At 41.7% G+C, this 24258-nt stretch overlaps 2 protein-coding genes across 7 annotated transcripts in view; one reads left to right on the forward strand and one right to left on the reverse strand.

The window, feature by feature from the left end:
• Positions 1–24258, reverse strand: part of LOC144892693 (protein FAM200C-like) — a 1175895-nt gene that overhangs the window by 513209 nt on the left and 638428 nt on the right. The window lies entirely within an intron of this gene.
• Positions 1–24258, forward strand: part of KCNAB2 (potassium voltage-gated channel subfamily A regulatory beta subunit 2) — a 214426-nt gene that overhangs the window by 110596 nt on the left and 79572 nt on the right. Inside the window, exons 1-2 of one of the 6 annotated variants that reach the window (XM_078780850.1) lie at positions 22650–23029; positions 23256–23706. The exons of 3 other annotated variants lie outside the window; for them this stretch is intronic. In XM_078780850.1, coding sequence (XP_078636976.1) covers positions 23474–23706 — 233 coding nt within the window. In that variant the 5' untranslated portion in view covers positions 22650–23029; positions 23256–23473. Of the gene's footprint in view, positions 1–5467; positions 5677–6601; positions 6867–22649; positions 23030–23255; positions 23707–24258 lie in introns of those variants that run through there. 2 more of the 6 variants (XM_078780849.1, XM_078780854.1) reach the window with 2 other exon arrangements.

Raw genomic sequence — 24258 nt, forward strand, 5'->3', positions numbered from 1 at the left:
CAATCTCTCCAATCCCACTCCTCCCTCCAGGTCTTCAAAACAGCTGTTCACCACCATGTCTTATATTGCCCCATCCAAAACCGTGATCTTTTCTACCCCCATTAATCCACCCCAAACCCACCTCCTTTATAGTCCCAGTTTTCTTTCTTGAAAGTTATTGTGGTGTCCATCTTGTTTATCACGTGTACCCCACCCCAGCCTGCCCCAGTTAATGCGAAACTAAAGCGTTTTATTCAAAAGTTTTTCTGCACGGGGCAGTTTTGCTTTGAGTAAGCTAATGTGCTGCTGTCCCAGTTTGTTGCATTTATGTGGATGAAATCCTTTATGAACCGTCAGCTTTTGTCTTCCACTATAAACTTAATGTTCCGGTTTTTAAATAGCTGCACTCTTTTTCTTTGTTGCTTTCAGATCTTTTTTTTCTTTTTCTTAAAGCACTCTGCGATAATGGAAAATGCTTTGACATGATTTGTCCTGAACCATAAAGTCATAATTTGTGGGTGGTGGTTTCTGAATGTCGACCATATACTATGACTCCTTCATTGGCACCTTAACCCTCTTTAGTTGTGCCTCCATTTACCTTGCTATTTCTCGTGGTTAAAATATTGTTTAATCACAGCCGTAGTGCCATGCTGTGTTATCCTTCTTGTGCGATATTCGATAGACTGCTTTCCATTTACATAGATGCATCAGGGCTTTTGCTCTCGCTCAATTTATTTTAGATTTTGTACTAAGATGGAAGATGACCTGACAGCAGCCATGTGACCGCATTGAGCTGCTTTCCAAACGGAATTTCCGATTGCCGATAGCATCCTTTGGCACTGGATTGCATAGTAATCCATTGCTACACACTTGTTTCTTTTAGGACCCTCTGCTCATTTGTTCCATCGGATCTCACGCCTTCTGGAAATTGTGGAATATAAAGTATGTTCTAATAAAAATGTGCGAATTGTGCTGTTTGTGGCAATTCTCATGGCAACGGTAGTCATGTAATCAACCACATTGTCATCTCATGTAGTTAGGCAGTTAAGAGGAAGCATCGTTCATTTTTTCAGGAAAGCACCAAATTTGGCACAGATGTAGTAGGACCTATATAATTGTTTTCCTGAGGGGCGCCCAAAAATTCTGAAAATTCAAAAATCCCAAAAAATGTCCTGGATGCCGTGAAAAAGGGGAGAAAACGGGTATTGATTCGAACTGTAGATTCTGATATTGTGGTCTTGGCAATAGCACACTACTTTACCAACCAGTCACATGGTGTGGAGGAACTCTGGATTGCCATTGGCACTGGTAAAAGCTACCTTGCCATCCTTAAAATTGCCACCGGCCTTGGCCGCAGGAAGTCCGAGTCTTTGCCATTATTTCATGCCTTCACTGGCTGCGACAGTCATTTTTTGCCCAAATTGGGAAAAAGACAGCCTGGAAGGCTTGGGAGGCATACCCCAGCATCACGCAGACCTTTCATGCTCTCGCTTATAGGCCATCTGTGGACGCCATTACTATGGAACTACAGAGCATAGAAAGATATGTTGCCATCCTCTATGACCGGACTACTGAGATAAAGACAGTGAATGACATGCGCCGACACTTGTTCACGAAGAAGGCAAGAACAATTGATCACATTCCCCCAACAGCTGACGCCTTCGAACAACACCTAAAACGTGCATGTTTTCAGGCTGGACACGTATGGAGTCAGGCACTTGTGCCCTACCCAGAACTTCCATCACCAGCTGATTGGGGCTGGATGAAAACAGGGACTTCTTGGACACCAATTTGGACCACAATACCACTGATACAGGAGGCATGTTCAGAGCTTACAAGCTGCCATTGTAAGTCGGCCTGTAAAGGCAACTGTAAATGCTCCAGGGCAAATCTGCCCTGCACATCACTGTGTGACTGAGATGGACAGTGCTTGTAGTACTACGCGTCTGTGCGAGAGCCTCCACCTTTCAAGTGCCCACAATATTTTAAGTTAAAACTGCAACTGTGTGTAACTTTGATTAATTAATACCATTCCATTGTTATCAGAGACCAATAAAACAATGTGTATCACTTGGAATTGAAATTTTACCTAAAATACTATGAGAGATTCAAGGAAAATGGAAACACCATGGCGGCCATCTTGAAATTAAAGATGATGGATGCCAATCTTTATGCAATTGATCCCATTGGATTCAGAGACCATGAAAACATGTGGTAAGACACTGGAACTGTGGTGTTATCGCTCATAGTATAGAAGTTATTGAGGGAAATCGGTCACAGAGGGCGGTCATGTTGAAATTCAATATGGCGGCCACCAGGGGTTCTGAATTTTTGGGCGCCCCTCAGGAAAACAATTGTATAGGTCCATACTACATCTGTGCCAAATTTGGTGCTTTCCTGAAAAAATGAACGATACGCCCTATTTTTCGGTCTTAACTGCCTAAGTAATGGTGCAAAATGGTTCACTGGCTGCCGCCTTATCTGTTGAAAGTTTTAATACAAATGCCAACCCCTTAACAAAGATCGAAATTCATGGGAATTGATATGGAATTGGTATCACTACACCGTATATGTATTATCTGTGTGAACATAGCACATGGCACTAAAAGTGTCTTCACATGTAAGGTTTAGTCCAGTGTAAATCAAAAGTTTTTAAAGAGCTGAGGTCAGTGTGAATGAAAGTTAGGTGATCAAAACTTCGGATGATTTACTTCATCTATAACCGTGGATTAGTACGAGGTGCGATGAAATATAAAGGCCTAATTTATTTTGACTAGTGAGACTAACAAAAATGACAATCAACACACTGCACTTTTGCACTAGTTGTGTTGCACTTTTGATGCACTTTTGACACCTGTCCATCAATGATGTGAAGGCTGTAGCATTACCTTCTTCATGGGGTATGTACTTGTAGAGCCCACTTGTACATCACTGGAACCAACCCTGAACTTCATCTGGATAAGAAATTGCAACGGTGAATGCCATCTCTAATTTATTTTGAAATTACCGAAAGTCCCCTATAGGGTGGTGCTCTCCTCTGGCCGTCTCACCCATGGGGCAGCACCAATAAAAAATAAATGCACAATGGCATTTCCAGCACCACAACACATTACGCCACCATGGCTGACCACCCTGGCCAGACGGATCGTGATTTCCTTTCATACACGTAACGTGTGCCTCTCTATGGGAAGTTTTCACCTACTAGCCTCGCCTACAAACATGAGGCGTTTACGCCCACAAAATTAATGTCCAACCTGTCATCTATGAATTACATACGCTGCCTTCTCAGTGTCACGTGTAACAAACGACTTACTCTGGCAGGTTCCTGTTACATGGCAATCTAATGTACTCAATGCAAGGACCACACTACACTTACCACAGTCTAGCTATGGATCTGCTGCCTCCCTCCCCCCACTCTTCCACCTAACAATATTTAAATGTGAACACCACAACTTTATTAACGATCAGAACTTTTGTGATTTGGTACAATTTAATACCGATTGTGTGAACTCGTCTATCTCTTGGCAAAAAAGGTCGAGGCACAGGGGTTTATCTAGCATTGTAGACAGATTATTGACCTCATAGTCCATTATTTCCTTATTTTTCAGCTTTCTCCTTCGTTGGCACACTTGTTCCCCGCTCTGGCTTCAACCACTTGCCAGTTCCACCACCTTGTACCTTTCAATCAGTCACACATTAATTTTTATCCTCAACATTTGGAAGCATTATTTTCACCTCCACTCCTCTGTCCTCTTCATTTCTGAAATTGCCTTCCTAAGTCTATCTCTATCCCATTGGTGCTCTTCTCTCCAATCCTTGAAGATAGCACTCCATCACCAACAATGCCATCTTGCATACCCACCGACGATTTTCTGTTCTCTTGCTAATACTGCCACTCTCTTTGCCTGTAAAACTGTACACTCACTTAAATATTTTTCATCTCAAACTCCTTTGTCCATCGGTTCCTTTTCACCATGTCTTTTAGCTCTTTATTGGGCCTTGCCCACTCTTAGATGAAAAAAAAAGAAAAAGGTTATGACGTCACATTTGCTCTACATTATCCAATTCTTTGATCTTTGATATATTTATTTTTCGGAAACACAACAGTAGTACATTGTGCTGTTTAATTAATCAACTCGGGTTCACCAAGTTGTCAACTTTGTCAAAAACTTTTAATTTGGTTTGGAGAAGAGCTGATGAACGTTGAATAGATTTTTGCAGAAGGATGTGGTGATACTGGGAAGGCATCAAAGTTTCCACATTAGCACTGGCCTTGATGAAATATCAATATTTACTTGATTTGTGTATTTTCTGCTCTGGTCAGGTTTCGCAGTGTTATTTTCAGGAGTTCAGGAGTTTTCAGCAGTTTCAGGAGTCGCAGAAAAAGAAAAAAAGAAAATTAAGATATCGAGTGCCAATTTATGTTTTTTTTGTTTTTTTTGCCTTATTGGAATGGAAGATGGCAAATTTTGCCTTTTTGGCTTGATAGCTCCGCATTGGTTGGTTTGTATGGAAAGTTGACATATTTGGCAAGGAGAGATGGAGACCTCATGGCTACATTGATCAATCAGGAGTGTTCTCACTACTCAACAACTGCTACTAATCAGCCCCTCCCCCCATCACAAAATATTGAAACTGATGGAAAAAAACACATTTGTGCAATCAGTATCTTTAACAAGAGATATTGCAAGTCATTGTTGTAGTTCGAAAATTGTCAAATCTTTGTCTTTGATGATGGCGATTCCTACCACCGAGTTTGTAGCTCCATCATACATTTTGTTCCAGATCTGGACTTCACGCATCTTGTGGAAGGAGGGAGTTGTTTATTATTTATTGATCCTACACACAACCTCTGTGTGAGCACGGAAAGCGAGATATCGCCCGTTTGCTCATTTCATTATATATATTTCGTTGTCTCTTCCAATACATGGTGCAAATGTTCCGGTCACGTTCTAAAACGACTGTTTGTAGGCAATGAAGGTTTTCATGAATCGATGTTTGGTAACAGTAGACGATAACTTGGCTTTTACCTGTGCCTCATCCTTGAACTCACCCCTTCCTCCTTTTCCCCATACCCACACCCACACTTCTCTTCCCTTATCCATTCAACATAAATTCCTTCCTCTATAATGTTTGTTGGAAGTTACCTTGCATTCATTTTTTCCCAACATCCTGTTCAGCTTCAATAAGGTATGATATCAAGATCTTCGCTGCGTTTTGTATTTGTATCCTATTGGAGTTTTTCTGCTCTTTTTCCCATTTGCTTCCTTATTTATTTTATATTCTTTGACTGCAAGGCTTATTTCTGTCTATTCAATATTTTTCCTTTGCCGATATGGAAAATGTATAGATGCAACTTGCTCTGACAGCTGGTCGTCTTCTTTTTTTCTTTTTTTTTTTGCATTCTGTGTTCCTGGAGCCGCCTTTCGTCTTTTTCCGCAACTGGATATTCTCCCAGCGCTCTGCATCACCGTGAAACTTTCACTTCAGGCATTCGTGCGCGCGGACGGTCGGTGTCAGATTATTCCCGTCTCTTGAGCTCACAGGCCGCTACCGTTTGCCATACACTTGCTCACGAGCGCATTGTTCCCACTTTTCTCAATAACTTTCCTCACTTTGTGCCTGGCCTTTGTCGTGAATGAGAACGCAAGAACCTTGGGAAGAAGTTCCGTTTTCTGTGAAAGACTCAAACAACTGGTATGTTCGGTGGAATTGTCATTGAATCGTTTATCACGTACGATCCATCAAAGTTCATTCATTCGCAAAAGATAAAGTTTTTATTTTTATTTTTAAATTCATTTTAGTTATAAGCCTAAATGATTGAGATTTTATTTTTTTTCAGTTTCTCGATCCTTCAGAATTTGTTATGCTGGTATGCCTGATCATCGATGTTTATACATAGTACTGCAGTGCTTCTGCCTTTTTGTTCGTGGCGAAATGTAACACCAGAGGGGGGGCATTTTTGTCGAGTTGCCACATTGCTCGGCCTCTTGTGTTTTCCCGGAGCCAAAAGGAAATCTGCTTGTGTAATGGTCATTCGCAACAAGCTGTATTGAGAACTCGGCATTGGAAAATTCTTCTGCACTTTAGTTCTCTTTATTTATTTATTTATCTCAATCTTTAAGTTGGATTTCAGCAACCCAAGTACCCAAGTCGATTATTTGTGGATGTTATTCTTGTTCTTTTTCACACCTTCCTTGCTAATAACATTTTCAATATTGAGCAATACAATCTCGGTCCTCTGAATAGTCGAGGGTTTAGCCTGGAAGACCTATTGCTGATATTGCACAAACTGGGACATGTGCTGCAGTTTTGGAATGTCGAAGGTCAGCCAAGAATACACAAAGGCATGTGTTCACGTTTCTAGTGCACGCACAGGTTTCTGCAAGTTAGTGCAATTGCTTTCCTGACAATTTTTTTTTTCATGTTATTATTCCCATACTGCCATCACAGCCGCTTTATTTGTGGTTTGTAAAGGGAGATGTGTGCATGCATCGTCACCAGGAAACATTTGGGGTCACGTTGGTAAAGAGTTGTTCTCCTCACCATGGCTGGTGCTTTATCACTCGTGCATTCTTCCTCTCACCTTTCCCTCGTATATTGGAATGGTGTGCCACACTAGTCGATATGCATGCCTGCCGGAGCACATCGAGCGAGCTTTACATCAGCCCATGCATCCACAAGCTCCCTTCAGAGCCGTTTGGCCTACGGCGCCTTGGCCCACCTGGGTGCAGGAATGCGTCACCCCCATCAGGAATATCGCTCCAGAAGTCTGTGTCTACAGGTGGCATGATTGAGTGCATTCGCAGGAATCAGACTCTTGGAGGTTTTGCCACAATGCATGGCCTCTCCCTTACCATGGGCAAACGGACAGGCATGCATTACCGGTGAGGTATTCCCAGCAATAACCCTTTTTAGACCAACCAACTTTAGTAATCTTTCTATAATTCACCAAATGTCCGTCTGTCCGTCCGTTCCCTGGTACCGCAAAAACGGCTGAACCGATCGCAACAAATATTGGGTGGGTAATCCTGGGACACCCTGGAGTAAAATAGGCTATATTGTTTTTCCAATTTTCCAATTTTTCCAATTTCCAATTTTCCAGTTTTTCCAAACTATGGAATAATATTTACCAATACGAACAGTGATGTGGCTTTTATTGAAATTCTACAAATACTGTTTAGATTTTGATGATTTGCATGTGATATGATTTAACGGATGTTTATATAAATCGTTTAAAAGAAAAAAAACCTTCAATTTCTGATATTTTGCCTTTTCATTTGGGCCTCCCAATTGAAGCCCACGGTGGGTAAGGTGGGTACCGTTGCTAGTTATTCTAATTTGAATTTTGTACTTTAACGGTAATTGAAGGCAGGTGTTTTGTAAGTGGAACAAATGACTATGTACAGCAAGCATTCGTACAGAATGCATTTTTACATTCAAACCTTTTATGAAAGGTCAGCTTCAAACTAGAGCCTGGCATCAACAAAAAGTTAGCCCTCGTATTATAGGGATAATACTTGTCTGCTGCTTTCACATCATAGGCAGGTTGACAACCACTCTAGTTTATTTTTATTTTTATTGCCACCTCTCCTCTGGTATAACTCCCTCTGCTTTTCCAGCTCTCCGATCCTCCGCAATACCTCCAGCACCCACATGTTCTTCCACTAACCCACTGCTGCATAAACTTTTAATATACAGCGTGACGGTGACCTTTTTATTCTCCGCTTCTCACGTATTTTTGAACCACCTTCCAAAGGCTGCGATATCCCACTCTTCCCGGCAGAGCTTCAAGAAGGCACTGCATCACCCCCTCATGTCAACCCCCCCCCCCGCCCCCATCCTTACCCACAATCAGTCCTTCTTATCCTATGACCCTTCTTAAAACAACCCTCTTGCATGCAGGTTATGTTTCATCGCCTCCTCTCTCTCTTTTCTGGTTGCTTATTTATTTTCTTTTGCCTGTGGGTTGTCCCTCTGAAAGTTCATAACTTGTGTGACCTTGCTCTTCTGTGAGCCTCCGTGTTGTAACGAAAATAAAATCGTTTAAGTACTTAATTGCACAGTCTTTCCGTCTTCTACCGACTCCTCTCCGGCCTTGCTCCCCCAGCTCTCTCTGGGCTCTGTCCCCCAAATATTCCTACAGGTCGCACAGGATCTGCCTGCAACCCTCTTATGGTTAAACTGCCAAAATCAAGACTCTCTGCTCACCTTCACTCCTTCTTTCCTCTTTTCTCCCGCCTCTGGAACAAACTCCCTCACTCTCTTCAATCCCACTCCTCCCTCCAGGTCTTTAAAACGGCTGTTCACCACCATCTCTTATCTTCCCCCATCCAAAACCTTGATCTTTTCTACCCCCGCTAATTTCACCCCAAATCCACTTTTTTGAAATAACAACTTCTTTCCTGGAAGTCCTTGGTGTCCTTGTGTTTTATACTTCTCCTACCCCCTCCCCCTTCCCACGCCTCCTCTCCCCAAGCCCTCTCCCTTCCCACACATCTCCCGATGTCCCTGCTCTCAAATGTTGTGTTTGTATGCTTCCTCTTCTCTCCCCATCTTGTCTACCGCTCCCTCTTTTTATATATTTTGTTTGTCTGTTTGATTTTTTTTTTTGTGATAAATGTTAGCTCTTTCATGAGCCTCGATTCTGTATACAAAAAAAAAAGACCATGAAAAACCAGCGATCATGTAAATTAACTTGCAAGGGTCTTTATGTAGGGATGGAGTTCTCATTTTATTCTTCTTGCTTCCTTCTATTCTCAGTTTGAACTTGTTTTTTATTTATTTATCTCTTTTTTTAAGCAGTCATAATCATTTGTACTGCAACATGAGAGGTATTTGATAAAAGCAAGGTTTTAGTCGACTTTTGATCACCTAAAAATTTATACAACTTTTTTCTATTCACCAGACTGTGGCATAATGGTTAAAGCGTCCATTCTGAGTCTGGGAGGTTGGCGGCCGAGTCATACCAAAGTTTTGAAATGGTACCTGCTGCTTTCTTACTTGACGCTCAGCGTTTAAAAAGGATAGGGCATGCACAAATGGCCATAGGTTGTCAGCCATTGCACTGGTTTGATGGTCTGAATGGATTCCTCGTGCGTTGAAGTTCTTTGATTAGGAACTCATATTTATATTTCAATGTCAGTGTATATACAGGTGTATCTACATGTGTGATATAAGGGGGTAGTTTTTTGAGGCAAACACGTTTTGAGGTACGGGATGCAGTTACCAACTTGTTCGATTTTGAACATATCATCGATAGACATTGAGTATGAAGTAATCCATGATTGTTGAATTTCACAGTTTGTCGATGGTATGTTGGGTTAGAGTGCTTTTAGAGTGCATTCGATGAGAGGAAAGCCAGTGCAGCAGGAAGATTCCACGCAAGAGATTAGATTTCAAGTGATCGATTGAGAATAACCGGTGTACGATAGAATTTTAGCGAATGCAGATCCTGAGTTTATTTCGGACCAGCTAGATATCTAAATTGACCACCTTTGAGGTGTCTCGTCTGGTTTGCTGATCCGACTATAAACTATCACACTGGTGCTTCTCGTGCAGGGCATTTGCATCAATGGGTGTGCTGTCCTTCACAAGGATGTTAATCTAAGTGTCCCCATCTGCTCGATATTCACTGTTAGACATTGAAGACTGTACAGTGACTTTTTGAAAAGTGTAGGCCATTGAATGATAAAACCATGCCAAATTCCAAGTTCTTGCCTTGTCTACTGCTGGGAAGAGAAATGGCAAACCAACCAGTGCATTGACTGCTTCAGCAGAGCTGACACTGAAAAGAAGGGGAAACAAGTGCAGATTTATTCAAAGTACACCACCCCCATGCCAAAAATATAAATAACATCCGAAGATCAGCTTCCCAGCTCAAAAGGTGCCTGAGATATTGCCCAGATGAGAAAGAAAATAAATAAGTGATTAATAATGAAAATAAATAAATAATAATGGTAAAATAATTAAATTATTCATGAATTGGCTGATAGAATACCTACACCACCACGTTTTCATCCGAATATAACTTTAAAAAAATTAAGTTATTAATCAAATAATTAATCCATGAATTGATTCATCAAAAATACACCTTGACAACCAAATCACTTGGTCATTGTCATGTCCAAATATCAGCTTCCTAACTCAAAAGGTGCCTGAGATATTGCCTAGATGAGAAAGGAAATAAACAAGTACAGATACATTCAAAGTACACTGCCTCCATGCCAAATAAATAAATATCCTCCAGCGCGGCATTGCCGGGGCACCTCCGGCGCCCGGCAATACCGCCGTGCAGCTCATAGAGACTGTATTGGTAGGGCGAGGGATACAAAAATTGATTGATTAATTGCATAATTTAAATCCATTTATAATGATCATAAAATATTTTCTTAATCAATTGGCTAATAGCATACCTAAACCACCAGTGCTTCATCTGAAGCTGTAACTTTTTGAAAATTAATTAAATAAGCCATTAATCCAAAAAATAAGAATTGATTAATCAATTAATGATTAATCGATTAATTGATTAATCAATAAATCAAAAATTTCCTTCAGAGCCACATCACTGTCACTGTCGTGTCCAAATATTAGCTTCCTGGGTCAAAAGGTGCCTGAGCTATTGCCGAGATGAGAAAGGAAATAAATAAATGATTAATAATGAAAATTAATAAATAATAATCATAAAATAATTAAATAATTAATCAATTGACGAATAGAATACCTAAACCACCACCGTTTCCTCCAAATCTGTAACTTTAAAAAAATTAATAAATGAGGTCATTAATCGAATAATTAGATAATTAATTGATTACTCAATAAATCAAAAATATGCTTTACAGTCAAATCACTTGGTCATTGTCGTGTCCAAATACCAGCTTCCTAACTCAAAAGGTGCCTGAGATATTGCCCAGATGAAATGAATGAATGAATAAATAGCAGAGGAGAGGCAGGTTAGTTGATACAGTAGGTTAGTTGATACAACCTTCCTCCTAGCCCTCAGAAATGAAACTTGTGTAAATGCTGCCCTCTGTTGTTAGCTAGTTGCATTACATATCATTGATAAGTAGGTCAAGAAGTTACAGACAAAGAAAGGGTGTGATTCTCCAAAAAACCTGATTTGTGTCCTCCTGAGTAAAAACGCCAACAAAAGGTAAGATCATTTATTGTGATAATACGACATAGATTTCACAGGAGTTCTCATTGGTTGATTACACCTTGTGAAAGTGGCTTTCAGCCTTTGCTGCTTTGATTGCCAGGATAATACCTGTGGTATGCAACATGTGTTGCAAAAAACCCATGGATGGGTTAGATGATACAGTCTGAGTAGGTTAGTTAATACGCGTATCAACTAACCCCACCGACCTGTATCAACTAACCCATTCATTTTTTTTTTTAAGACAATGCTGTAGCCATTTGTAATTGGGCTTCATACATCATAATATATGTAGGCCTATATAGCCTCCACTGTACATCTTTAGAATATAAGAGTTGTGTCCATCTGAGTTGTGAATCTTGTTCCTTTCCTGATTTTTGATGCTTGCCGATTCATTTGTTTGGCAGATCTTTTTTTCTCTCTCTAACTTAACCTTTAGCCCCATTGTTAGATATACTTTACATTACCTATGTATACATAGCAGGTATACAACTAAATAAATAACAAGCAAACAGCCTTAATTAACAGTGCTCATTGACTCTGAAAATACCATTAGTACAAATATTATACAGAAATGATGGTCTGTAGCCTAGTTTGATGTGTATCTGTAATTATGTGCATGCTAATTTGTTACCATTGGCAGAAATACCATGTAAGTCGATGTATCATCGAACTCATTCACCATGTAAATCAATGTATCATCTAACCCATTCACGCCTACCAAGGTGTATCAACTAACCCACTTGGTCAGGTCAGATGATACGTTTGACAAACAGTTTTTTTGTGAGCCACCATTGCAAGTTTGATAATGCAGCGGATCTGGCATGCTTCACAGATATGTACAAAAACCACCTTTAGAGGCCATTTTTCCCCGCAAAGTGGGGGTTGGCCTTTTTCGGGCACCGTGGTTGTTGTTGTTTTTGTTGGTCCCCTTTTTGAAGCAATATTTTACGGCCGGGTGCCCTTCCTGTCGCCAACCCTGTTTGTCACCTTTTTATGACACACAGGGAATTACCAGAGAACTGGTACTCAATTAGCTGACCTCGGAAGGATGACAGGCTGAGTCAACCCCCCTGGCGTTAATTCAGCGATCGACCGGGATTCGAACCCAGAATCCTAGGATCCGAAGCTGGCACCCTAGCCGCAAGCCCAACACCAGGCTCTAACAGATATGTACAAGACCCTGATATTTATTTTGGACAATTCATGAATCCTGTCAAGCTAACACTCTTCATTATAGGCCAACATAACTGAAAAGTGTATCAACTAACCTGCCTCTCCCCTAATCATAAAATAATAAAATAATTAATCAATTGGCTAATAGCATACCTAAACCACCAGTGCTTCATCCGAATCTGCAACTTTTTGAAAACGAATTAAGTAATTAATCTATTGACTAATCAATAAAGAATTAATTGATCAATCATTAAATCCAAAATATCCTTTATAGCCACATTACTTGGTCACTATGAATGAATGAATGAATAAATGATTGTTTTAAGGCCATTTTCCCCGCTGGAGCGGGGGTTAGCCTTACGGGCCCCATGACAATCATGGTTCCCTGTTTGAGGCAATGTTTTTATGGCCGGATGCCCTTCCTGACGCCAACCCTTAGTTGCCTCTTACGATGAGCAGGGATACGGTGTACCTATTCTAAACCGGGGTACACACCGGGATCATTCATCCCAGCAAGCTGGTACTCAATTTGCCGACCTCGGAAGGATGGCAGGCTGAGTCGACCCCCCTGGCGTTAATTCAGCGATCGACCGGGATTCGAACCCAGGATCCTAGGATCCCAAGCCAGCACCCTAACCGCTAAGCCAACACCAGGCTTGAAGGCAGGTGTCACTATCATGTCAAAATATTAGTTTCCAAGCTCAAAAGGTGCCTGAGATATTGCCCAGATGAGAAAGAAAATAAATTAATGATTAATACAACAACAACAACAACATGCATTTTAAAGGCCATTTTCCCTACTAGAGGGGGGGTTAGCCTTGCTGTCCCCATGACAATCTTCTCCATTTTGCCCTATTTTCTGCATCTCTCCTTGTTAACCCCCTTGCCCGCATTTCTTCTTCCACCATCTTTAGCCAAGTCTTTCTCGGTCTTCCCCGTCCTCTACTTCCTTCTACATTCATTTCCATCACTCTTCTCAACCAGTCACTTTCATCCTTCCTCAACACATGACCAAACCATCTCAACCTGTTCCTCTTCACAGCATCAATCACAGGCTCTATTCCCATCATCTTTCGCAATTCATCATTTGTCTTACTCTCTCTCAACGATACTCCGCACATCCACCGAACCATTCGCATTTCCACCCTTTCCAACCTTCGTTGCTGCTCTACGTTCATTACCCATGTCTCGCTCCCATAAATCATAACACTTCTCACACATGCAGCATACACCTTTCCCTTCAGCTTCAACGACACTCCCCTCATCATCAGCATGCCACTCAGTTCCCAAAACTTCTTCCATGCACATCTCACTCTAGCAACCGTTGCCGAGTCTGATCCACCTTCTCCATTCAGCATGTCTCCGAGGTAGCAAAATGTTTTCACACCTTCCAGCTTCACGCTGTCTCCAAGATCCAACTCAACATTTCCTCCATCTGCAGCTCCCTCTGTGCACACCTTACATTTGAATGTAGCTGCCACACTCGTTAATGACCCTCTCAGACCACTACATTTTTGATGAACCCACTCAGCGCACATTGTACATTGAATGGAGTTCACTCCGACACCCTTCCTACACACAGCACAGGGCCACTTCCCAATTCTTTCCACCTCACCACATGCTTTACCACTTGCCATCACCTTCGTCTTTCCGATATTCACCTTCAGACCTTTTGTCTCCATACATTCCTTCCACTTGTTCATCTTTTCCTTCAGTCCATCCATACTTTCCGCAATCAACACCAGATCATCTGCATACAACAACTCCCACGGTAAACCCTCCTTTACGTTCTGAGCCAGCACCTCCATCACAGCTACAAATAGTAGTGGACTTAGTACCGACCCCTGATGCACTCCCACCTTCACCTCAAACTCACCACTGTTCCCGTCCTTTGTCCTTACAGCTGTGCACGCTCTTTTGCACATTGCCATCACTACTCTGATCAACCATTCCTCCACTCCTAACTTCCTCAATGCCCATGTCAATACTTTGCATGGAACCCCATCGAATGCTTTCTCCAGATCAACAAACCCAAGAAACAACTTCTTCCTCTTCTCCATGTACTTCTCCTGCAACTGCCTCACAATGAAAAGTGCGTCTGTCGTTCCTCTTCCTGGCATAAATCCAAACTGCATTTCGTCGATCTTCACTTTCTTCCTTATCCTCCTCTCCAACACCCTTTCGAATACCTTCATTCCATGCTCCAATAACTTTATCGCTCGGTACGAGCCACACTCCAGAGGGTCACCTTTCCCCTTGTATAGAGGGACGAGGGTACTCAGTTCCCAAACCACTGGAATGCGGCCTTCTTTCACCACCAGATTACAGATCTCTGTCATTCACTTCACACCCCAACTTCCTGCTGCCTTCAACATATCTCCCACAACACCCGTCGGCCCTCCCGCTTTTCTACCCTTCATTGCTTTTATCGCTTCCTCAACTTCCTTCTCAGTTATCTTCTCTGCCGGTCCTAAAACTGGGTTACTCTCGATGTTGCCATCCCATTCATTCTCTGTATTCAACAGCATTTCCATATATCTTTTCCATCTTCCTTTAATTCCATCTGGGTCGACAACGATTTGTCCCACTTCATCCTTCAAGCAACTCACCCCCATCACATCACACCTCTCTTTCGCTATCTGCTTTGCAATCCTGAATACTGCTTTCTGACCCTCTTCCGAATCCAAGCGTTCTCCGAACATTTTCCTTCATGCCTCCTGCGCCTTTGCTACCTCTTTCTTTGCAGCCTTCCTGGTTGCCTTATAACTTTCATGCTCTGCTGTTTCTGCTCCCGTACCCTTCGCCTTCTGCCACTCCTTGAACTTCTTCCTCTTCTCGTCAATCCTCTTTCCAACTTCATCATCCCACCACCATGTTTCCGAGTGCCTCGGTGGTCCTTTTGTCCATCCACATACCTCACCAACGGCTCCCAACAGACTAGCTTTGACTGACATCCAACCACTTTCAAGCTCAACCACATCATCCTCGACCCTACTCAGCCTCTCTTTTAATGCCTCCCTTACTGTCACCTCTTTCAACCTCCACACCTTCATTATCGGTTGGTACTTCACCCGCCGAGCTCTCCTCGCACCTTTCACCCTTATGTCGCAGACAACCAAGTGGTGCTGTGAAACAGTCTCCTCCTCCGGGATCACCTTTGTGTCCCGGAGGTACCCCCTATCTCGCCTACGCACCATCAGGTAGTCAACGGTTGTCGTCGACCCACCTGATGTGTATGTAACAAGCTTATTATCCTCTTTCTGGAACTGAGTGTTACAAATCAACAAATCAGCTCCATCAGCAAACTCCAAAATCCTTTCACCTTCTCCATTTCTCACACCATATCCGTAACCCCCATGAACTCCGTCAAAACCATCCATACTCCTTCCCACATGTCCATTTAGGTCTCCTCCTACCACAACAACTTCCTCATCTTTCACGTTTTCCATCAGCTTCTCTATCGCACACCAGAACTTGTCCTTCTCTTCATCGCTTCGACCAACCTAACGGAGCATATCCCGAGATGACGTTCACCAAGAGCTTTCCAATCATCATTTTCACCATCATCAACCTATCACTCACCCTAGTCACACTCACCACACTGTCTACAAACTCCTCAGAAAACAGGACACCAACACCATTCACGCCCTCCAGGCACCTTTGCCACATAAACTTGTATTTCTGTCCCTGCCTACCCTTCACCATTCTCACACCACTTCCCTTCCATCTCGTCTCTTGCACACAACATATGTCCACTCTTCTTCTGACCAATACTTCCACCACTTCTCCTGATCTCCCTGTCATTGTCCCTACATTCCATGTCCCAAACCTCAGAAACCGATCTCCACTTCGGGCTGTACCCTGCCCACATGTAGTTGTAGTTGTCATGGTTCTCTTTTTGAAGCAATGTTTTTATGGCTGGATGCCCTTCCTGATGCCAACCCTCTTAGTAGTCTCTTACGACACGCAGGGATACGGTGTACCTATTCTAATCCAGGGTACACACTGGGAAAATTAATGATTAATAATGAAAATAAATAATAATCTTTAAATAATTAATCAATTGGCAAATAGAATACCTCGGCCACCACCTTTTCATCCGAATATGTAACTTTAAAAAAAGTTAATTTAAGAAGTCATTAATCGAATAATTAATTGATCAATAAATAATTAATTGATGAATTGATTAATCAATAAATCAAAAATATCCTTTATAGCCACATCACTTGGTCACTGCCATGTCCAAATATCAGCTTCCTAGCTCAAATGGTGCCTGAGATATTGCCCAGATGAGAAAGAAAATAAAGAAACGACGAATAATGAAAACAAAAAAATTGTAATCATAAAAAATCAAATAACTATTCAATTGGCTAATAGAATACATAAACCACCACCATTTCATCCCAATCTGTAACTCAAAAAAAAAATTTTTTGTCATTAATCGAATAATTAAATAATTAATTGATTAATCAATAAATCAAAAATAGCCTTTGCAGCCAAATCACTTGGTCATTGCCGTGTCCAAATATCTTCCAAACTCAAAAAGTGCCTGAGATATTGCCCAGATGAGAAAGGAAATAAAGAAGTACTTAATTAATCGCTAATAATTAATAACTAATCAATTAATTGATTAATCAAAAAACAAAAAATACTGTTTTTGACAAAGTACTTACTCACTATTGTGCCGAAATTTCAGCTTCCGAGCTCAAAGGATGGCTGAGATATCACCCGGACAAACAAAGAAACAAGAAAACAAACAAACAAAAACAACCAGAGTGAAACCTGAGTACTCCCTTTCAGCGTGTGTCATTGCCGAGCCCCCTTCGGTGCCGGCAATGACGTCATGCAGCGCCTGGAGATGGCATAGGAAAGGAACGGTGTCCAACAAGAATAATGAAAAACTATATATCTGTGATCACAAACTGATCGCCATGGGTAAGCCTCCCCTGAGGTTTCACCTCGATGATCGCCCGCGAATTACCGCTGCCGTGCGGTCCAATTATGGCAAAAAATTGTTTGGATCCCACATGGCCTTGACCTTAAACATTTAGGGATAGAGTCCAAATAAAGAAAATGTGTGCTCATCTACAATCTATCCATGAAACTCTTTTATCGTTTTACAACCTGCATGCCAATAGAAATTATTTATTTATATACACTTTACTATCTCCACCACCAACGCACAACTTTGATATATTTATTATATAAAGTTATAAACCAAAGACTGTCTTCACTATGACAAAAATATGTATATATCTATATATGCGCCATGTAAAAAGGGGGCTTACGGGTGGTCAGAAAACGATGAAAAGTCAGTTTATCCAAGGAACACCCATAAGCCCCCTTTTCCCCTTTTCACGTGGCCCGCCACATATAAAACATTAGCTGAAACTGTAAAAGTTTATAAAAACATAAAAAGAAACACAGTTTAACTTTTTTTTTTCCCCGATATCCAATGTGTGTTTTTCTACTTCTGCATATTGTAAGCATGACACAGTAAAGGTCTCCATAAACCCTGCTCCTTGTCATATATTGTACACCGCTCCTTTCCTATGCCATATCTAGGCACTGCATGGCGTCAAGCAATGGGACGGAGGTATTATAATGATGTAGTAATGTGGGTGGAGGCATATCGGTAGACGTCGTGACGTCGAAGAGTGTCGTTCTGGTTTGTTCATAATATCACACAAAAATAAAAACATTTTCATTCAGCCAAAAAAGGAAAAGTAAAAACATTGAGTGAAAACAGCAAACATTTATTCAAGGTGTCTGAGTTCCTAACCCACATGTATATGTTTATCCAATCACTGCAAAGCACCATGCGCTCTTACGAAAGTGTTCACGTTTGGAAATTGTTGTCATGTATATGGCACGAAGTAAAGAGGCCGAAATTTATCTTTACATTCTGCAAAGGATTGCTCCCTGTTTGGTGCTAGGTTGCTCAGTAGTTTGTGGTAGGTGACATATTTTCTGTACACCTCAACCTATTACAGTCCTCAGGTGCTCAATTGTGTAAGTGCAATAGTAATTTCCACGAGGTCAGTTTTTATTAAGATTATTGGATGAATGTTGTCTTCTTTAAAGTCCTTCATGACCTTTCTATATGACGAACATTGGGGTTGATTAACATTTCCTAATGTTAATCAAGTAATCACCTGCTACTCAACTTTCTCCTCAATCCATACTTGGATGCTCTTCTATCTTGACCACAATTTTTTGATCCTTATGTAAAATTTCTTTTAAAAACCTTGTCATTCCAAGCAAACAAAACATTATTTAACAAATGCAGTGCCTCAACAGGATCCCATTTAAATTAAAGCAAACTTTATAACCTGTATGTGATGTGATGTATTTAAACACCTTGGAATGAATGATGAAGATTACAGTAAATATCGGTGAAGACAAAGACACCCTCAGGAGCGGGTGTGGCTAACTCGGACATAATCCACATTCAAGGTATAAATCAACTTGTAGTTAAATTGGATAAATAATGTAATGATAAAATTGTATGATTTTATCGCACCGTGCCTATGGCCGCGCCTGGACACATTAGTCAACCCCATAGGCCTTCTTGCAGTGCTCTTCAAACCACAACTCGCAGTATGAAATGTGATGTGGTCTGTGTGCAGCCTGTGGCTGCTGATTGCATCATTCTCTGGTGTGGCTGCCGCTGATGCAGTGCCTCCTTATAACCAATCAGCTGGTACTCGTTTTGCCGATCTCAGAAGGATGACAGGCTGAGTCAACCACCCTGGTGTTAATTCAACGGCGTGACAGGAGCTCAAACTCAGGACCTTAAGGTCTTAAGGGCAGCCACCTACCCATTAAGACAACACCAGGTTGAAATGTGATTATAAGACCACTGTCTGCACTAGTCCAGCCTTTGGTCTGAGATATGCTGTGAGGCCTAAGAAATGCTGCGAATATCATCATCTAACAATTTGCTGTGGCCGCAGGTGCTGGACAGAACCTGTGCATTCTTCACTTGCTGTGGTTAAATTCGACAACTTTGTTTCATTTTCATTTTTCGAAAAACAAAATGCCAGAAAGAACTTTTAACAAAAGACAGCGTCGTAGTGGTGTATGTATTATGTTGCATCTGAGAATGAGCAATCAAGTATATCTGTGTGTGGATTCGCACTCACATGCTCACTCACTGACTCTGATTGAAATGGACTCTCCTCTTCGGGTGACGATAATAATTCAATTGTAGGTTCAAATTATTCAGTTAGTGGAGACATTAATCGTTTTTTTTAATTATTTTTTTTTTTCATTTATGTCCGACTGTTCAAAAGAGAAGTTTCGGGAACTGAGTGGCGTGCTGACGAGGAGGGGAGTGTCGTTGAAGCTGAAGGGAAAGGTGTATGGTGCATGTGTGAGAAGTGTTATGATTTATGGGAGCGAGACATGGGTAATGAACGTAGAGCAGCAACGAAGGCTGGAAAGGGTGGAAATGCGAATGGTTCGGTGGATGTGCGGAGTCTCGTTGAGAGAGAGGAAGACAAATGATGAATTGCGAAAGATGATGGGAATAGAGCCTGTGATTGATGCTGTGAAGAGGAACAGGTTGAGATGGTTTGGGCATGTGTTGAGGAAGGATGAAAGTGACTGGTTGAGAAGAGCGATGGAAATGAATGTCGAAGGAAGTCGAGGACGGGGAAGACAGAGAAAGACTTGGCTAAAGATGATGGAAGAAGAAATGCGGGCAAGGGGGTTAACAAGGAGAGATGCAGAAAATAGGGCAAAATGGAGAAGATTGTCATGGGGACCGCAAGGCTAACCCCCGCTCTAGCAGGGAAAATGGCCTTAAAATGCCTGTTGTTGTTGTTGTTGTTCAAAAGAGATTAACATTTTTGTTTTGTAACTTCTTCATTTCGACTTGGTATTTACATTTTTTAAATATTGTACACAATCCATCAAGTGTCAAAAGGTCTTCTCAAATTGCCAACTTAGTCTTTTTGACCTTTCCTCAATCACGTTAATTTGTGGTACCATTCCTGGAATGACGATTTATATATTTTTTATGTTTTGTTAAACTTTTAGCATTGGTCCATATTTCTAAATACCATGTAAAATCTCTCCAGTCATTCCTGTTTCATGTGCATTCTTTCTTTTTTTTAATGTAGCTATGGGAGGTACCAGACATTCTTAACGCTGAACTTTAGGTTTATTAGCAGAGTCACCTGGTGTTGCCCGGAAAATAAAGTCAGTCACGCAATTTAGTTTTGATAACCTGTTTATTATTATAGCCTGGTGTTGGCTCGCTTGGCTGGCTTGCCTGGGTGCTGCCTTGGGATCCGAGGATCCTGGGTTCGAATCCCGGTCGATTGCTGAATTAACGCCAAGGGTGTTGACTCAGCCTGTCATCTTTCTGAGGTCGGCAAATTGAGTACCAGTTCACTAGTAATTCCCTGTGTGTCGCAAGAGGCGACTAACAGGGTTGGGGGCAGGAAGGTTATCCGGCCATAAAACATTGCTTCAAAAAGGGGGCCACGGTGCCCGAAAAAGGCCTGCCCCTACTCTGTGGGGAAAAATGGCCTCTAAAGGTGGTTCTTCTATTCTGTTTATTATACCCTTCTGTAAAGTAACACAATAATCTTTCAGCACTTCATGATAAACTACATTTTTTGTTCTTCCGCAAGGTGCATAGACAATTTATAGTCAGAGGAAGCCACGCCCCTTGGGCACACCCTGATGCCACGCCCAAGTATATTGGTTGGTCTTGTGCGTTATTCTGTCTGTCTGTCAGTCGCCTGCCTACAGGTCACAATTTGAAACCGATCTTCACGAAACTTCACCAAATGGTAGAGTTTATCATAAGGAAAAAGCCTATTGGTTGAGGTCAAAGGTCATCTAGAGGTCAAAATTCTAAAATCATCAATTTTCATCTGAAAAATCATCAATTTGAATCCGATTGACCCGAGCGTTGATTAAGATCGTCAGTTTTAATCTTAATGAAATACCGATTTTGAAATACCGACTTCTTTCCTGGAAGTCCTAGCAGTGTCCATGTGTTTTTTTTTATTACCTCTATCCCCCCCCCCCCCCTTCCCAAGCCCACTTCCCCCAAGCCCTCTCCCTCCCACAGATCTCCTGATGTCCCTGCTCTCCTTCTTGTCTCCCGCTCCCTTTATCATGTGTTTTATGTGGCAGTTTGTCTTTTTGTGATCAATGTTAGCTCTTATACGAACCTCGATCTTGTATACAAAAAAAAGAAAAAATGAAATGGGCAATTTGATGTATCCATGGCAACAAAAAATATTGAGGGGAGGTGGATTTTGCAAGTATCGTGCTCTAAATGACGTCTCCTTGTGATTATTTATGTGAATATTTGAAATTGCATGTCATCCCTGAATGAACCAACTGTCTATTTACATAATGTTTTGTGTAAATATCAGTGAACACCTTGCACATACTCTATGATGCTAACTGTCTTTACGAGAGTGAACTATCAAATAATTTTTTAACGATCAAAGAATAAGGAAAATTTTAGGATTTACTAATTTCATTCATTTACTTATTTATCATCATAGTTTCTTCTTTAACGGCCCCAATTACTCCTACGTTATTGTGCGTTGGTTCTTGGAAGGAAGCTTGGCCCAAGTCTTTCACGAATTGGCTAGCCAAACCTGACGTTCGGCTGAGGTTATGGCTGGAAGTTTTTAATTTGGCCAGGGTGCCGGAGATAGCTCGCCGACTCATCATGAAGGACTATTTACTTGTCTATTTATTTGAATTTATGAATGAATCAAATTTGTGTTGACCTGCTCATTATGGACTGTATATGATTAAATTTCATTTTGCCATGAACACATGGTGCTCGCTTTCAGGTTTTTCATCAGTGCAAAGCCCACACAGCTTGAGCTTATTCACTGCTAATTGTTCAATGCATTGACTGCCCCCCGACTGATGGAGTGAGTCCAATCTCAAAGCTGACCTTTCCACTTCCTTTCTGGCCATCCTTCTTCCTGCCATTGGACTGGTTTGAAAATGGGCATGTTCCATTTGCAAGACAGAAAACGATTTCCGACATGGAGCAATGATGCTTTTCCAGCTCTAAGTGACTTTCCTATTATACTCTCCTCTTATCTGGAGGCTGTAATTAAGCTGTTCAACTGCTCTCTTCCTTCCCAGTCGATACCGCTATGTCGAGGTTCTTAATGGTTATCCACTTCGTGGTATGAACCAGATCTAAACCAGATGTTTGACAACTGACGTATTAATTGCTCCGAACCGTTGATCCCCATAGCCTTTCTCCTCTCATTCTTTCTCTGAACCCACAAGCCATTCTCCCTTTCTGAAAAATCTGGGCGTATTCTGTGAAATATTTTTTGTGGACACAGGAAGTCTACTGGATCGTACAAGCACCTACACTGATCCTTCGCCGTTCTTGCAGGGAGTTTATGTCTAAAAGGTGCGGGACGGTGCGACATTCTGCCAGGTCGAGAATTGCTTCACATCAGAGGTGATGGCGTGGAATGTGCTTCAACATTCCGTCGCACTTTCTTTCTGATTTACCGTCTCCGTTTTCGTCACAAACCTTGGTGGATCCTCTAAGGCTAAACCGATTGACATGGGAATTTGCTGCTGTGTTTTCGGTCCTTTTGGAAGGATCCCGCCCACGCCCCTCCTCCCATCCCTGCGAAGACTACAGCCTTTCACCTATTCACAATCCTCTGTTTCCGACTGATGGTGTGTTTTGATGGAAAGGCAAAAAAGGTGAACTTTTGCTCATGAATTTGATTTTTCTTTCAATTGTGAGATGTATGAAGAAAATGTGCTGTTGTATGAAAATGGTCTATGTGGTGGACAGCTCCGTGTTGAAGCATTTCATGTTATTTAAACTCCTTCGGCAACTGTCTATCTGATGATAACTGTCCTTTTCCAGGAGCAACACGACAGCGAAAATGAACAGTTAACAAAATTTAACTGTGATTTGTTTCAGAACCTTTCAAATATCCAGAAGATCCTGAAAGAAAAACAAAACTGTGGCATTTTCATGAAGCCTCAAGATCCCTAGAAATTGGAAGTTGTTCCCTGGAGTGCTTGCAACTTATTATTTTCATTTTCCCCAACAACGAAGATTTTTCTATGCAAATCCTGCACTTCCTAGTATCTTTGGAAGATCTACCTAGCTAGACAGGTAGCTGAGTGTCGGACCAAATGCAGGTGTCTTTTGCGTGCTCCGAGTCTGGAATCAAGAGCCGCACCAGCGAGGACCGCCTGGATGGCTGTCGCACCAACGGCACCCCAGGGGCACAAGGAAACAGCAAGGCGCACCCACGCTTCCGTTCCGTAGCACTTGTGGCGTGCAGCGTGCGGCAGCTGGCCTCATGCACCCAACGGCACATCTCGCTGCAGGAATCCACAACTCTGAGCACTGGCATGAAGTACAGGTGGGAGGTGCTGGGAGGTGCTGGGAGGGATCGGGTATGTATGTATGTATGTGGGTGGGTGGGAGTGGGAGGCTAATTCTATGAATGTAACAAAGCGGCTCTCTGTAATCTTTTATCTGTCCAAAATACAACTGAACTCATGCTTGAGTCAATTGTAAATTATCTACAAAACACAATATCCGAAATGATAGCTCTGCCAAATGTATTGTGGCGATTTCCTTTTGAATCCTCGTTTTTAAAATGTCACAAGTACCAATTTTGGTTTTCATTTAATCCATTTGCCATTTTCTTTTATTTTGCAGGATATGTTGTTGTCAAACTGTTTATATCCCTCCTGTAAATTTCATCAAATTTTGAAGACTTAATGATTGATTGTTTATTGAAAGGAGATTATGTATTATGTCGGTGGTGTAGAGATACTTCAGACCAGGTAATTTGTGTAGGTAACATGCTCCGACTGTCATGAAGAAGAAGAACCACCACCTGTAATAAGTAGAGGACCTGTTTAGCCCGGATGTCGGATAAGGTGCATCTTCGTCCCCATTACGAGGA

Source organism: Myxine glutinosa, chromosome 6 (genome assembly GCF_964187855.1).
Source record: "Myxine glutinosa chromosome 6, kmMyxGlut1.1, whole genome shotgun sequence".
Taxonomy (NCBI): domain Eukaryota; kingdom Metazoa; phylum Chordata; class Myxini; order Myxiniformes; family Myxinidae; genus Myxine; species Myxine glutinosa.